Source organism: Sprattus sprattus (genome assembly GCF_963457725.1).
Source record: "Sprattus sprattus genome assembly, chromosome: 1".
Classification (NCBI taxonomy): domain Eukaryota; kingdom Metazoa; phylum Chordata; class Actinopteri; order Clupeiformes; family Clupeidae; genus Sprattus; species Sprattus sprattus.
In genome coordinates this window covers 68,068,187-68,083,217 of record NC_137920.1, presented here as the reverse complement: position 1 = coordinate 68,083,217, position 15,031 = coordinate 68,068,187, and the positions used below count along the sequence as shown (strand labels likewise).

Genomic DNA, 15,031 nt, shown 5'->3' with positions numbered 1-15,031 from the left:
CTGGCCAGTGTATACAGGGGAATGATGGGTAGAAGTTGGATAGACAGACCGAGCCTGACCCAGAACTCACCTGGTCCTGCTCGGTGTCGAAGTAGTCATCCTCAGCACCAATGATCTGAGGGGGTAAGCGTGACATGGGGCTGCCCACACTGGACTGGGAGTCCTGGGAGTAAAAGACAACCTGTATTACGCACAGCAAAACTCACTCCGAGCCAGTAGTGAGCTGCACATCAGTAGTGAGCTGAGCTCGTTCACGGAGGGAAATGCCCTCGCTCTCACACTTGCCCCGTCACTCTCTCTCTTTCTGACTGCAAAAGCATTGTTATTCACAAAATCATCCCGGTTAGAGAAATGTCAACAGGTTTTCCGCTAGCATCTCATTAGCAACTAGCAATTCCCCCCTTCTGCTGCTCTAGCATCTAACGTATCTACCTTAACCATGTTGGGGGATCTCATTCTTTCTCATGGAGGGAAATGCCCTCGCTCTCAGGCTTGCCATGTCACTCTCTCTCTTTCTGACTGCAAAATAATTGTTATTTACAAGATCATCCCGGTTAGAGAAAAAAAGATGCCATGAATCACCTGTCATTTTACACATTTTTGACTTATTTGTGCTAGCAATTCTGACAGTATAACTTAGCTGCCATTTGCTAGCAAGCCAAGTAAATAAACATGATGCTGACGGTGAGTTGCAAAAATGAATCTATTAATGCACCATCTGCAAACAAGGTAGATCAAATAATGTTCCGGAACTCAAACCAGTTACAATATATTTTGACATGTAATTTTTAAAACAACTTAAATGAAGAAAATGTAATTAAAATTAAATGAAGAAAAGTCGTTCCTTTAATTCACTTGCAGAGCCTTTCCCTCAACGCCTTAAATCACTCCGAACTCCCAATCAATAAGATTAAACAACAAAACCATACAAGCAGCTCTGAGACTGAAAACTACAGGCAATCAGACAACTTCAAAAGCAACATAAACCATACAAACAGGCTTATTTTAAGTCGAATCTCATGAAACTTCATGTTGGTCAAACTCACCAGCTCTGGCAGGTCCTCGGTGTCTGGCGAGGGGCATGAGTTCAGGCTGCCTCGTGGAGTGGTCTTTGGACTGTGGCAGGGGGTCCCTCTTTGGCACGGACTATCTGGGAGGGCAGCGTTTGGGCACGGAGAGGCCTGCAGAATAAAACGATGCACACACGGCGTTATGGACAGAAAGCGTAGAGCTACTCTGCAGGTCAGTGTTGGAGGGACAAGTGTGTTCAATTGAGATGAGCGGTGCGGTGCGAGATGCCCTTACAGGAGGCGCTGTGCTGTTGGGCCAGGACCCATCTGTGGCTGAGTCATTGGGCCAGGACAGGGGCTGATCACTCTCCCCACCGCCCACGTCCTCCTGCTCAGCCTCCTGCAGCTGAGATGATACGGCACCATCCTGAGAGAACAGGCATAAGACTTAAACAAACACACAGACACCACTATTTTTGACCTTAGTGTGAGAGAACATTTGCAACTGTGGTCTCAACGATCTAAAACCACAAACAGGAACCATACAAAAAAAAAGCGTATTTTTTTTAATTTTTTTTTCAATAGCATCTTCTCTTTTTTACCATTAAAAGCAGGCATGATACCTCTTTACAGAGCAAAATGTCATATAAGACCAATACAGTGACTTATTTTAGTCTGTTGTTGAGCATCACAAATTTGGTTGCATGTTTAGGTTACTCTTGGATTTGCCCAATCATTGATATACCATGATTTCTAACATTATCAATAATATGTGTCTGAAATCACCTCATAGAGAACAACAACCAGAAATAAGAAGCTCTCCACAGTTAAGATCACACACATGGCATATTCTGTTAAAGTGAACTCTGACAGACGTGTGCCAAACCAATGGTCAAAAACTGTAAAACTCTAGTTTAATCAAACATAATGCAGTTACATACGGTAGAAAGACTTAATTATTCAACATTAATATCTAATGCTGCGTCCCATGTCAACACTTTAGTCCTCAGACCTGTTTTACACTTAATGTGATTCAAGTTGGTACATCAAAATATACAACATTGTCAATCTAATTCTAACATACAAGAGCACTACACAGCTGTACATACCACTGGGTTAAGAAGTGGTTTTGACATTTCTACATCAAACTTTAACATCTGTGCACACTGACCACCACTGTTTAATGAGAGTATGGTGTGTGTGTGTGTGTGTGTGTGTGTGTGTGTGTGTGTGTGTGTGTGTGACAAAGAGAAAAGTGTGTGTGAGCACCTGTCCAGCTCCTGTAGCCTTGCTTAGCTGTCCCTGTAGCTGTGGAATGTGCTTCTTGGCTTCCTGGATCTCCTTCAGTAGTTTGGGGTTGGGGTTCCTGCGGTACTCCTCATTCATGGCCTGAATCAGATGAGGGGCCAAGAGACGCACAGGTGACTGAGCTGCAAAGATGCCAGTGCTGTAATACCCATGGATACCCAACTGTGAGACGTCTGTGTGTGTGTGGATGTAGCATCCTCCAAAAAGCAGAAGTGGCCAACACCAGTGTGTGTGTGTGTGTGTGTGTGTGTGTGTGTGGACAAGTGTTGATACTTGTAATACATCGCCATAGAGACTAACAAACATAAACAACAATCTGCTTTCTCATGTCCGTCATCGCATACAGCATTGAAACCCTTCTGAAGTTCCCCTCCTGGGAGTCCCCCTGTAAATCTGCAGTCATTTCACACCACCACTACAGGAACAGCACTTGCCTGGAGGTCTTGCTGAACTTTTGTCAGCATCTTCTGCAAGATATCCACCTTCTGGTTGAGCACTGTGCTGTTGTCCTCCTGTAATCCGAGTATTTATTTTCAGTACCAGGAAACATTTTGAATGGAGAACATTCAACCGTCAACACAGTGCAGGCATGTGGTGGGGGGGGGGGGGTCTTTCTTTCTTCAGCTGGTCTTAATAGGAGGAAACTAGCAAGCTAACGGCTAACAACAGCTAACAACCAGCAGAGTTGCACTGTAAAGACTGATCTCTTACCCAGGCAGGCAGTGGGGAGGTGACGCGGTCAGAGGGGCTGGAGGAGGAAGAGCGCTCTCCTGTGGTGGGGCCAGTGGAGTGCGGGGAGGACAGGGAGAGGCACCCCGGGTCTCCCTCGCCCTCAGACAGTGGGATCTGAGGCAGCCCCGGGGGCCGGCCGAGCACCGTGAGGGCCACATAAGAGCCCGCTGCAGAGAGAGAGGAGAAATGTAAACTCCACTGAAGAGATTTATTTCACCTGTGTAATGAAGGGTTTGGTATTTTACTCACATTTGATTAACTTTACAACTTCTACATGGTTTGAGTGTGTTACTAATGTTCCATTGACCTAGAAAAAAAGGGAAAAAAAAGATTATAAATATTAGATTATAAGTTACAAGCATATAAGGAACAGAATTGTTATGACACTCAATATCCAGGAGGCACAGTGTAATTTAAAGTTCCAAACTGCAATTCTGCTTCTTGCCAGTAGATGACATAGTGACATATAGCGAGACGACCACAGCGGCAGACCTCCTCTTTTCTTATAGTTTCTAACCTGTGCTGCACCCTGAAAATGTCCACAAGTTCACAATCCCAAGGGGTATGGACAGAGATGACTGACATCAGATCAGGCTCATCAACGATGGACACAGGAACATTAACTGCTAATATTTCAGTACGATTCTTGGTTAGCAATATGTAGTATCCATTATGCACTTCAGTGTGTTAGTGAATGCATACGAACATGCTGAAACAGGATGTCATATGTTCGCAAGTCACTCTTCCTTACAATCGCTTCTCTTACCCTTTTTTTGTTCTTACTAACATTTATTTGTCATACACTGCATCCTTAGGTGGCGGGCTGGTGTATTTGACACCACCTTGTCCCAATGTATACTTTTAACCATTTGTACCCTTGAAACTGAAACTGAAAGATGCTGCTCATATTACACCATCTATTCACAGTCAAACAGACTCACTTTTATGATCCTGTCTCCTGTCTGAACTCCAGCCCGCATGGCAGCTCCATCTGAAGCACAGGAGAGGAAGAGGATAAAAGATCAAGGGAGGAGATGGGGAGGGGCGTGAGGACCAGACTGTGGCGGCGACAGAGGGGGAATTGAAGGAAACGCAGCCTCACCTTCTTTGACGAGCTGCACAAACACAGGGTTGTCTCCGCTGACTGTCAGGCCGAAGCCATTGTCGTCTCTCTGAATGATGACACACCGCTGAACAAGCCCTGCGCAGGGATGAGAGCGAGAAAGGAGAGAGAGAGAGAAATAGAATGAGAGAGAGAAAGAAAGAAAGTGCAAAGAAAAGGAGGGGGTGGTGGTAGGCAACAGGTGATGTGGGGGTGGAATGAGAGCATGAGGAGGAAGAGAGTGAGGGGGTATAGCTACAACCCGAATTCCACAGATGAATCCATTCATTTTGTGATTTACGCAGAACTTTTACTGTAACTACCACGCAAACAGTGACACCTCTCCTCCAATCACTTCCTGTAACTGAAACCTGATGTCACCAGACACACATAACTGTTTTCTTACGGCAGCGATGAGAGAGCCTGCCTATGGATCCTCGTTAGCTAAGAACTGAGCATCACTAATCGAATATGTTTAAACAACTAAGCACGAGAAGCAGGGGCGGACTGGGACAAAAAATCGGCCCGGGCATTTTGAACCAGACCGGCCCACTAAATTCGATAACACACCTTTTCAGTCTTTTTGGTCTCTCGAATGTCTACACCAACCAGGCTTTTAGCTAGCAGGGCATCTGCCCTATAGTCTTCTAAAAATTAAGAAGAAATGGGACGCCCTACTTTTGGGCAGGACGGCCTAAAGACGCCCTATTTTTCTCCCGTTTTACCTGTTAACTTCTCTGAATGTGACAAAATTCACAGTTTCAGTCGCTTCAGTGCTTAGCAAAGTCTAGAATCATACATATGCCCTGCCAATTAGAAAATAGCATTGCTGTATTCCCGCTACAACAACGTTACATCATGATTCCAACGAAACATTGATTCACGGGCTCGCAGATGCTACAGAATACAGGTGTCTCACCGCACGTCACTGAACCTACTACTTTATGAGTTCAACAAGAGTTTGTGTGTTAAGGTGGTGGTCTTAATTAATCTAAATTCAATACAATACAATATACATCATACACTTTAAAGTTGTGTAGAAAGTTGTTACTTTTTGTTAAAGTTGTTACTTGAATTTTGTACCTTGTTACCTAGTTTCAGTTACACTCACTGTTATTATTAGGGTGACCATATCCATAACACCAAATAACACCAAAAAGGAGGACACTATGCGGAATTTCGGAATACGGAATTCCGGAATCACGGAATTTCGTGGTGCTGTGAATAATTACATAGGACTCTGGCGTGCTCCCCTCTACAATACAACTTTGTGTAGTAGAAACAGGTTTATTTGTGTTTAACCTCCAGCGGGTTGATCAAGTGCATTAAGTGTTTGCAGTGGAATAATCATACATTAAAAGAAGTATTTGTAAGTGTTTGTGTGGTTTCTATAGAATAAAGAAATACAGAATATAACATAAATATACATAACTCGCAATCTGTACTAATTTACGTAAATATATAAATATCTGAACAAAATACACAATAACCTATCAGTTATGAATAATGTATAATATATAATTCACTATTATGCACATCAGTGTATCAGCAACACTGTAATTGCAATGCTGTCACATTACTATACCACAAGGTGGCACTCTAAGACCACAAATGGCCTGGCAGTCTGAACTCTAAGCTACCAGCAATATCAAAACAAATGGATCTCCGTATTAGCGTCGTATACAGGCTAGAACAAGTCTGCGATAAATTACTAGTTATAGCAGCTAGTGCTTGTAAACATTAATATAAAGAAAGTAAAGCTAGCAGATACATGAATTACACTTACATTGTCGGTATCGCACACGGCAACACAACGTTAATTGTATGCTAGCATGATACAGTGAAAGCATGTCCACTCGTATTAGCAGCTGGCACGAGAAAGAGGAGTTTACCGCGTTTACCTTGACTACTTATGTCAATGTCACAGCAACAGAAAATGCAGAAGCCATGCAAGGAGTCTCGACTGCTTTTTGATATAAAGTCGTGTTCTTTTGCCCACTCTGGATTGAAAGACGTCTGGCGTTTAGGCACGTTTCTTCTATGTGTGTTAACTGTCCTTATGTCAATAACAGTTTCTGTCAATGTAGCCAGCAGCATATGTATGACGTAGCCAGCACATGGAGCCTTTTTACATTTTTAACCAATGATATAGGGTTAGAATTGAATTTAAGCCAATCACATATTAATCAGACACAGCTTTAAGCCAATCATGTGTTAGACTGCGATCCAGGCAAATATTCTAGAGCGCAGCTCTTTAGGCCCAGTGCAACTCCAAAAAGGAGGACAAATATGCGTCCGGTTTGATGCTGCGCCGGACGCCGGACAGGGCATTGGAAATCCGGACTGGCCGGCATAAATCCGGACGTCTGGTCACCCTAGATATTATGTATTAAATTACTAAACATATAAATAAATCAGTGTAATTGCTCCAGACTTGTCTTGTATTTACAATGCAAACGAACTTGGCCATAGAACATAGGTCCTAAGTCAAACATATTTTAGAGACGTTTTAATTCATGATCAGTAAGCTTACCGTAGGTCGTTGTATCGTATCTCCCTGGCTGTCATCCACGGGAGCTGATGATGGCCCTGCCGTGGCAAACATTTCTGATATTTTGGCACATTTGGCAGCGTTGGCTTGAAAAGCAAGCCTCTTCTTATCTCGCGGTTTCTCTGCACCCCCTTTTCGCTTTCTCTCCATTTTGGACTGGAGGATTCTAACGAAACGTGCGTTTCTGTGCACCGACCAAGCTAAAGGTAGAAGGTGTTTGGTGATATGATTGGACGAGCCCCTAGTCACTAAAGAAGACAGCCAATGGGCCGCAGACTAGCGTGCACCTGTCAAGCCATGGGCCAGGCTGAGTTTGTTTACCGTCCTAATGCATTATGTAGGCAGGTCCAAATCGAAAGGGGTTGGTGTTGGGTCAGCCCAGGGGATGTGATTGGGCCAGCCCAGTGTCAATAGGGCCGCTGATGAACTACTTTCGTGGGCCAGCCGGTTAGACCATTATATGGGAAAAAAAAATAAAAAATTTGAGATTGTTTACCGTCCTAATGCATTATGTAGGCAGGTCCAAATCGAAAGGGGTTGGTGTTGGGTCAGCCCAGGGGATGTGATTGGGCCAGCCCAGTGTCAATAGGGCCGCTGATGAACTACTTTCGTGGGCCAGCCGGTTAGACCATTATATGGAAAAAAAAAAAAAAAAAAAATATATTTTTTTTTTTTTTTTTTTTTTTAAATTGGGACTGTCGGCCCATATTGCACGTCGGCCCACCGGGCAAACGCCCGGTATGCCCGACGGCCAGTCCGTCCCTGACGAGAAGCCAAACTCTGCTTCCTCACATGTGTCGGGAGCAATGAAGCAAGTCAGGGCCCACTTGCTAACTCTGCAAGAAGAACAAAGGACCGGCCAGGTTCCTCCAACCTGTACCTTCGGAACACAGCACGGTACCGACTGCAACCAACTTTGGAACCTCAAAACTCAAAGCTGCCGCTTTACTCACTTGTTTCGGAACTAACACATGCATGTATGTATTCATGGCCGTGCATGTGGATTATACGAAAGCAGAACAAAGACACGTACACACATTCTTTCTAGCACGCACCAGACATGCTCGCATGCTCAGAATTCCAAAGACCTTTGACCTTTACTACCTATTGATATGGTATTATTGGTTGTAGTTATTAAGTTAATCAGAGTTCCAAATTGATAGTTTAGTATATTTGATGGTATTTATGAGACTGATTTGGGACTGATCTTTTATTTAGACCACTGTGGTAGACACCAAACTTTGTGTGGCGTGTCCATGTGTTCAACTTAGTTCATCTGCTGTTGTGTTGAATAGTTGATGCCTATCTAATCGGGGGAGATCACCAACATGTTATTGGTGCTGTGGTCAGGATAGTACCAGCATTATCTTTGTGGCCCTCGTGAGGAAGTAATAACATGCACAATTTCACCCACATGTATTTGTCGCCTGCCAAGAGCCATTGTCTTTAGATTAGTTTGTTGCCGTCCGTGTGAGGGCAGAGCTAAGGTACCTACATGGCTTCAGAGGGAGGAACCAATGGCAGAGTGGTGTGATTACATTTGATCAGGAGCTGGATAAAAGGATGAGCTTGGCAGACACACACACGTCACCATCTCAGAGCAAATGTGCTTGTGGTTGTGGTGTGTGTGTGTGCAAGGGACGACGGAAGGGCACCAGACACAGTGACTTCCAAGGCGGACGACTTTGAATACAGATTTTTATCCAGAATGCTAGTGACTCTGACTGACTGGTGAGGAGTCTGTCGTGGGATTCAACACAGAGATCATCTTTGTGACGAGAATGTAAATACTTGAAGAAACACACCAGTGTGTTGCACTCCAGGCAGAAGTGTCCCTGTTGGTACGTCTCTCGACTGCTCAACTACAGCTGAACATTGAAACATGATGTGCAGGCAGACATGACTGGCCTGCTGGCTTTGAGCAGCGCATCTCAGTGATTCCATCAGTGTGGTCACATGTAAAACAGGACCAACCACAGCACCCTTGTAGCACAAACGTACCTACCAGAATACCTTTTAATTTAACATAGAAGTTTTTGACTACTATAGGATAGGTTATTAGGCCCAGACCGTCAACTGCCCAGTGTGCCCTGCCCTCATGCCTCATTATTTTGAAAAGCATTTAATTCATTGTTCAGATTTTATTTCATTCTCATTCTCTTTGAACTTGAATTTCAGGAAAATTGGGTTTAATGGTTGGCATTAGTGGGACTTAGCATTAAGATGGTTCTACACAAGTAATTTACCGAGGAGTTCCACTAAAAGTTCACTTCCCTTTTCCTCCTTCACACAATAATTCAAAACTTAACCAACATCGGCATGTCCCTTCAGTTTTTGAATGTCCTCACCGCTTTCTAAATGTCAGACCAGCCCTATGTAGGGCCAGGGTTGCCAATTCTCATGCTTTTGGCGTGAGAAGTGCTTTTATGTCCTGTCTCACGCCGGCATGAAAAAAAAATCCTCTGACTTCAATGCATCTCATGCCAAAAAATACACCTGTCTTGGTCAATCTCACAGACACTCATGCCAAGTCAGCCTTGAAAAGTTGGCAACTCTGGTAAAGCAAGTCTGTCTGGACATGTTCTCTCACCAGTGTCTTGTGTGAGGTGCATCTAAGCACCTCTGTTCTTAATAGCACTATCTGCCATCAGCACACAGTGAGGTAAATGGATCAATAATGGTCCCTCAGGAAATGGTGGCTCTCGTACAGAGGTGAGGTTCTCAGTCCAGGAAAAGAACAGGCGTACACACACACACACAGGTTATACTGAGCAAGCACCCTACAACCAGAGGAAATAACACACGGTGAAGGTAAAGAGTTAATCCCAAGCCACAAGAGAGACAGAGACGGAGAGAGAAAGGGACAGGGAGAGTTAAAGAGAAAGAGGTTCAGGAATAGAGCGGCGTGTTAGGAGGTAGGAGAGAGAGAGTGCGTACACACACACACACACACGGGCAGGCAGAGGAGGAAGCCACAGCAGCACCAACACCAGCGTCAGCTTACCACAGGACTCTGGCTTTCCATCGGCTACAACGCAGCTGCTGCTACTGCTACTGCTGCTGAGGCTGCTGCTCTGCAGGAGCAGCTCTGCCAGCAGAACACACCCCGGACACAGCAGCCAACAGGCACAGGGAACAAATGAACAAGAGCAAAAACAGAAGGAAAAAAAAGAAAAGAAACATCTATGGAGACTTTTTAAACATTATAGTACACTTAAGTACAAATGTAAAATGTTTGAGTTTTAAATTATGTCAACTGGATTGGAACTGATTTAACTGTGTTGTGTGGTGATATCTGGTGATGGTTTTTACACCCAAGGTTGTGTCTGGCTGCTATTATCATACCGACTTAGCATTTCTGACCACAAAATCGCTCACCATGGGAAAGAATGACATAGCAATTTTGGAGTGGTGACTGTCCAAATTCTGCTAATCAGTTGCAAGCATAAATGAGTGGGTGTGGTTCTTTAATGCAAAACATTTGTAAAAAAAAAAAACATAATACAAAATCCAGGGTTAAATACAAGAAACGCATGAAAAAAGGCAAGTACACTGACAAACCAGTTTAAAGCACTGAAGCCTACAAGATACAAACGGCGATTGCTGCCTAGACACAGTGGAGGGGAAAGAGCAACAATTCTTTCATCTTTGAGAGATTAGAATTCACATTCCTGATCTAACAGACTAGGCTGACAAGGAGCCATGCTGGTTATGACTCAGCCCTGTGCACATAAAGGTAAGGCATCAACAGACCTACTTCAGGGAGTAAAAGAAAGATTTACTCTTCAAAATGATCACGCATCAGTCCCCCTGAGATGTCAGTTCAAAGACCCTCCCGTGGGATGGAGCTCAAGATGCTGCCGTAGCACCCATCCTTAAGTCAAATTCACGGAACGCATCCACCGATCCTCGCACGGGAGCTCAAAGAGAACAGACATCGCGCTAGCGTTGCCCATATCCAGTTGCACAAGCACTGGCAAGTCTGTCAGAGTGATGAGCTCTGCTAGCATCCTTTTTTCCGATAGCACGCCATGCCAATCAATGTTAAGAGGGAACTTATAACGTATACAGCCCGGCGCCGCAAGAACCAGAACCCAATTAGGCCCTGCCAATCTCACCACCCTGCCTCACTAGCCTATGTGCAACAACGAGGACGGTCAACTGTGGTGGTCCTGTTATGATGAGTATTTATGAAATGACAATACTGATATCTGTACAGGAAACTATGGGTGGTAAGATTACATGTCATCATGTCATTTTGAAAGCAGGGGTCACTGTGGGCGGCTAAAGGGGTATTTTCCTCCAGCCCGACGATTAGCTTACGTTACATAAAATGCTTCAGGAAGAAGTGTGAGGAAAAGAGGGATATGACTGAATAAAATTTAAAAAGCGCACACTTGGCTACGTTACACTACTATCACAAAGTAAGAGATATGAGCCTTTGAGCTGAAACAGTCACATGAGTAATCTAGAGTCGGCCTGACTAATGTGAATGTACCGGTGTATATGTGAATGCGTTAGGGCTCATTACCTGTGGGATCAAACTCATTGGAGGAGGGGACAGCTGTCTTGTCACTCTTGGGTTTCTTGTCTGGGGGATGGTCCTTGCTGAGAATGCTTCCTGTCCTACTCACACACACACACACACACACACACACACACACACACACACACACACAGACACAACCACACCTTTATTAACATTATTCCGAGTGACCTTTGGCACACAGCTGTGATCTCATTTTTCCTGGGGAGTGAACCCGCTGGGGAATTCCTTCACCAAGCAATGAGTAAGGCAGGAAGTGTGGAGGGCCCTTCTTCTCACCTGGTAGCTTTTTTGGGAAACCTGAGAAAAAGGAAATGGGAGAGGATGAGGCCAAATACAGTGACAATCATTCAACACTTCAAAAAATACAGGTCAAAAACTCCTTTCAGTTCCCAGAGCTTGCTCGGGGAAACTTTGTCATTTTCAGTTTCTTTTGTCACATGGCACAACGGCACATCATCAAGCACAGGGTTGGGGAGTAACTAGCTACAGAGTTATGCAATTAAATTACAAAATGAATTGTCATTGTTATCAGAAAAAATATGTGGAATTAAATTACAGTTCCTAGTCAAAAGTTACATTCAAATGTATTCTTTTCAGTAAAAAAGCTTTGAATCTTATATCTAGACTACAACATTCATACTGATGCTTTGCATCTTTTTGCCATCTAGACAGGCTCCATTCATTTGGCAGTATGTGCTAAAATTTTGAGTGTCGTTTTTGATAGGTTCTTGTATGAACTACTAGAGTATTCTTGATCCGCAGTGGTCAACACTACTAGCATATTCATGATCTACAGTGGTCAACACTACTAGGATATTCATGATCCACAGTGGTCAACACTACTAGGATATTCATGATCCACAGTGGTCAACACTACTAGTATTCATCCTCCTGGAGGTGAGCCCACCTGTGAGATGACTTTTCCCTCCTCATGACACAATCAAAGGAACTTCTGCCATCAGCTTCCTCAGTAGCCCAGGATTAACAAGGAAGATTATTGACTCATAGGCCACACAAGAGATGAATCAGTTGTTATAGAGCGCAAGGACCTCTCTCTTCATCGTTTGCGCCCTCTCAATACTCTGTATTCAAGCTAATTAGTTTTGTTAAGAATCTGAACCGGAACCACTGGGGTTTCACCGCACTGATCAACAATCTCTTGTTGTAAGCTCCTCCATCGACAAGTGCTCATGAAATAAGAACTAGGAGCCACTGCTACAATGTCAACTTTATTTGTTGAAGTCAGATGATTTGCACATAGCCTGAGATTCACTATCTTGTTGGGTATTTGAAGTAGAGTAACACCAGCTTCAGTGGTCATACTATCAGTGAGTCAATTACTATTTGGCAATTCTCCTTTACCCTGATCACCACAGGCAGCTATATCTACAGCTATCTATATTCCTCATATATTGAACAAACGTATAATCTCCAGTCTACATGCACAGGCATTCTCTGCAAGCGGCCCTATCTCTAGAGCCCTACATGCTGCACTACAGCCTTAAGTGGGAGTGGGGGGGTTGGAGAGCCTCTCTACAGAAATAGCACAGACTCTCCGTCCTCCCTCCCCTGCTCCCCTGCTTCTTCCGCGGGTGGTTTTTGTTTTTGCTGCTGTTCCTTCCCTTCAACAATGAGCCCTGCGCTGGGAACAATGGCGCTCACGTCAGAGCCGACAACTACACAGCGGCATTGTGGGACTGATTCCCGGAAACAGAGAGGGCTTCTGGCAAGGCTCCCATTTCCTGAATGTGTGAATGGGGAGGGGGCCAAGGGTGAAGGGGGTGGGGTGGGGTGAGGTGCTAGGGGAGGGAGGGGGGGGGGCGGTTCCTAAGGAAATACAGGGGGCAGGATTTGGCCAGTCTCAAGCTCTCTCCAAGACTGGGAACTTCTATTTCAGCTTTCCGTGGTCAACAATCCCTGAGCCTAAACATTACAAAACGCCGTAAAACAATGCCAAGCTTTCCAGCCTGGGCATAAAGAACAAGCCATCTGACTCATGCAGGCTCATATTAATCAGAAGGATGCATCTCATCCTATTTCCGTTATAAAAAAAACATTACCAAAAATGTATCACTTAAGCGACTTAAGTCATAAATAATATATATATTTTCAGGGTAATACTGCAACCAAATCTGTTTAATGAAAGAGCTGTTCAATTCTTCAAGTTTTATCTCTGTGAAGCATAAGATTGATTTTGCTTTAGATCCATAGATCAGCCGTACACGAACAGAACATGTTTCATCTCTCTAGCCAAAGAAGAGTCCAGCAAGAATAGTCGGCCTTGTCAAACAAGAAAACGTCTGGCTCAGTCTGGGTGCAAAGAATCTCATCTGATATTTAGTCCTTGAAATGCATTCACTTGGAAAGGGGCTGAGGGTTAGGTAGGGAATGGCTGAAACTTGGCAGTTTAAATATAGCTGCTTTGGTCCAGAAAATGACAATGACGGCTCAACAAAGCATACAGACACAAAGGTCTCAAAGGGCATTCCTTTTTTCAGAAGAGAAGACAAGACAGGAGGGTCTATTTAAAAATCCAAAAGGTGAATCTGTCAATCACCCTCTTAGCATGTAAGTGCAGGCCACAATATGTTTAGATTCACATTCCCACCACTACTTTGTGAGACAAAATTAACATGCACACAATAATAATTAGAGGGTAGATTGATTGCAGGTGACACTCCCATTTAATAGGAGAACAATTTAGATAAACGACACACTTGATTAAAAGGAATAATAAAGAAATACATTTCAGTTTGGCAAACTGCTTAGCACACAATCTGCTTACCATAGTAATCACACACTTGTCAAAATCACAGCAAGCTGTTGTGTAATGCGAGGTTTATTAAGAAGTCATTACAAATGTGTCCTAAATATTCCTTTAACTTAATGTCAGAGCCGTCGTGTTCCATAACTTTTAGATTTCATAACAAGTGAATGTATTGTGATGGCAAGTGCATGAGTGCCATAATGATACAATGTAAATAGGACCATCGTGACATTATAAGGTTTAGAGAGAAACCGTGGTAAACAGGGATTCATTTAAATGAAAAACTGTCTGTTAAAGGCCTATGAGAGGTTGGGTCACACTGCTGTTCTGGATGCACACTTTCTTTCTTGTTTCAATGTCAACTGCTGTGTGCGGTTAGCTGATGTACCCAGGCAGAGAGAGAGAGAGAGAGAGAGTGTGTTGTTATCAGTATTATCACTAATGTTGCTGTTATCTGCTGTTAATATTGTTGTATTGAGTGCTTTGGCAACAATGTATCGCGCATTCATGCCAATAAAGCCATTTGAGATTGAAATTGAAATTGAAAATTGAATTTGAGAGAGAGAGAGAGAGAGAGAGAGAGAGAGAGAGAGAGAGAGAGAGAGAGAGAGAGCACAGACAGGCTGCAGGAGATTTACACAAAACAGTGAGAGAGGGAGAGAAAGCGTGGCCCTCTCTAAGCAGCGAGAACATTAGTGCAGACACGGCTCAGTGTGACAGCTCTGCTTTCCATTGGCCCCAAAAGAAGCGGGGTGGCATGGAAACACCCCTCATGAATCATGCGTGAGCAGAGATCGCAGTGCTGCACAGAAAACTCCAGGGCCTTTCGCTCCAGAGCCAGAGGAAATGCATGTCAAAGGCGATCCTGCGTTTGGAGGCTGTGACCAGAAGGAAAAACAAAAAGATGCATTTGTGCCTGGCACAGGGCCCTGGAAACGGCTAATTATTTACAAAGATGGCCGGGGAGGAACGGGGAAGGCTGGGGTGGAGGAAGCTGCCAGGGCAGCCAACA

The 15,031-nt window shown here is 44.0% G+C and overlaps 1 protein-coding gene across 2 annotated transcripts in view; it reads right to left on the bottom strand.

Annotated features, from left to right (window-relative positions):
* Nucleotides 1-15,031, bottom strand: part of arhgef12b (Rho guanine nucleotide exchange factor (GEF) 12b) — a gene marked incomplete at its 5' end in the record, with an annotated part of 50,778 nt that overhangs the window by 17,568 nt on the left and 18,179 nt on the right. The window contains 11 exons of one of the 2 annotated variants that reach the window (XM_080851397.1): nt 71-163; nt 1,047-1,181; nt 1,306-1,437; nt 2,280-2,399; nt 2,753-2,830; nt 3,030-3,217; nt 3,300-3,357; nt 3,992-4,041; nt 4,153-4,251; nt 11,235-11,329; nt 11,529-11,549. In XM_080851397.1, coding sequence (XP_080707523.1) covers nt 71-163; nt 1,047-1,181; nt 1,306-1,437; nt 2,280-2,399; nt 2,753-2,830; nt 3,030-3,217; nt 3,300-3,357; nt 3,992-4,041; nt 4,153-4,251; nt 11,235-11,329; nt 11,529-11,549 — 1,069 coding nt within the window. Of the gene's footprint in view, nt 1-70; nt 164-1,046; nt 1,182-1,305; nt 1,438-2,279; nt 2,400-2,752; nt 2,831-3,029; nt 3,218-3,299; nt 3,358-3,991; nt 4,042-4,152; nt 4,252-11,234; nt 11,330-11,528; nt 11,550-15,031 lie in introns of those variants that run through there. The other variant, XM_080851396.1, reaches the window with a different exon arrangement.